Raw genomic sequence first — 1,368 nt, 5'->3', positions numbered from 1 at the left:
TTGTGGTTACGGACAGGCACAGGTATTTGATTTGTGAAGGTATCTGAGATTGCTGCTTTACAAAATGATTTTTAGTCATTTTGTTCATATTTTCACAATAGCAAATATTGTGAATGATGTAACAACTTTGCTTCAACCGTAGGAAAATGCCAAAGTACTTCAAGAGAGAAGTATTGCTTATATCAACTCAGATTCGTCTATAGAAGGTAATATTTTATTTCAAAATAGTAAATTTTATCTCAAGTAACTTGTGTTTATAATTATGAAGCAATACACTAGCCTTTTAAATCTATAAATTCCAACTTGTTAAATATTTCCCATATTCTGTTCTCATGAGATTTCCTCAGTAGTCTCTTAATGTTCCATCTTACCCAGGAAGAGTACTGAATCATCAATCAATATGATTCACAACTACATTATTGCACCTAATTGTCATAGTCACCATTTGCCACTCTTGGTTAATATTCTAATATCAACACATTTTTCCTATAAGGATGCTAAAGGACTTTGGCTGAAGTACTTCACAGGAAATGGTTTATAGAATATTTTATCGAGAATATTTCTTGTATTAAAATGTTTTTTAAAAAAATTATTAAAAACAATTTTCTGTCTTTATTGATTGAATTTGAAGTCCACATCCAGTAAAAATTTTTGTTTTTGGCTTTTTGAGACAGGCTTTCACCATATAGTTCAGGCTGGCCTTGAGCTCACTTTGTAGCCCAGGCTGGTCTCAAACTCTCAATGATCCTCCTGCCTCAGCCTCTGGGATTACAGGCATGCTCCATCACACCCAGTGAAATCTACTTTTTTTTTTTTTTTTTTTTTTTTTTTTTTGTGTGTGTGTATGTGTGTGGGGAGGTACTGAGAATTGAATTCAGGACTTTGTGCTTGGCCAGCAGGTGTTGTGCTGCTGAGCTTCATCCCTAGTCCCAGTTGTCATGAATTTTGTTGGTTTCTACATGAATGGCAGTGCGTTATGCTAGCATCTTTTTTTTTTTTTTTGCTTGTTTAGGTTTTTTTGGTGGTACCGGGGATTGAACCCAGGTCCTTGTGCTTGCCAGACAAGTACTTATTCTACTGAGCTATCTCCCTGACCTTATGCTAGCATCTTGATGGACTCTGTGGATGTGAATCAGAGAATAAGGAGGGTCCCTGTAGCTTTACCTCTTCCCCTGCCAGAGCTCCCCTGAGAGGCCGCCCAGGGTGATGGGCTGGCTGCTCTTCCAGCTTGCGCCACAGTCAGCAAAGGCTTCCTCCTCTTCCGTCAGTCCTGGGTACACACTGCAGCCTTTTCCCTTCCCACAGAACCATCTCGGTCCTGTTTTCTTTTGTGGGAGTTGTTCTTGGTTTATTTTTTATTTTTTTTTT

The 1,368-nt window shown here is 38.1% G+C and overlaps 1 protein-coding gene across 5 annotated transcripts in view; it reads left to right on the top strand.

Annotated features, from left to right (window-relative positions):
• Positions 1-1,368, top strand: part of LOC101572733 (N-acetylated-alpha-linked acidic dipeptidase 2) — an 87,560-nt gene that overhangs the window by 48,006 nt on the left and 38,186 nt on the right. For all 5 annotated transcript variants that reach the window (XM_004641913.2, XM_023702153.1, XM_023702154.1 and 2 more), the window contains one exon: positions 143-206. In XM_004641913.2, coding sequence (XP_004641970.1) covers positions 143-206 — 64 coding nt within the window. The remainder of the gene's footprint in view (positions 1-142; positions 207-1,368) is intronic.

Source organism: Octodon degus, unplaced genomic scaffold (genome assembly GCF_000260255.1).
Source record: "Octodon degus isolate 3935 unplaced genomic scaffold, OctDeg1.0 scaffold00146, whole genome shotgun sequence".
Taxonomy (NCBI): Eukaryota; Metazoa; Chordata; class Mammalia; order Rodentia; family Octodontidae; genus Octodon; species Octodon degus.
The sequence above is the reverse complement of the archived record's forward strand: the minus strand, read 5'-3'. Positions and strand labels throughout refer to the sequence as shown.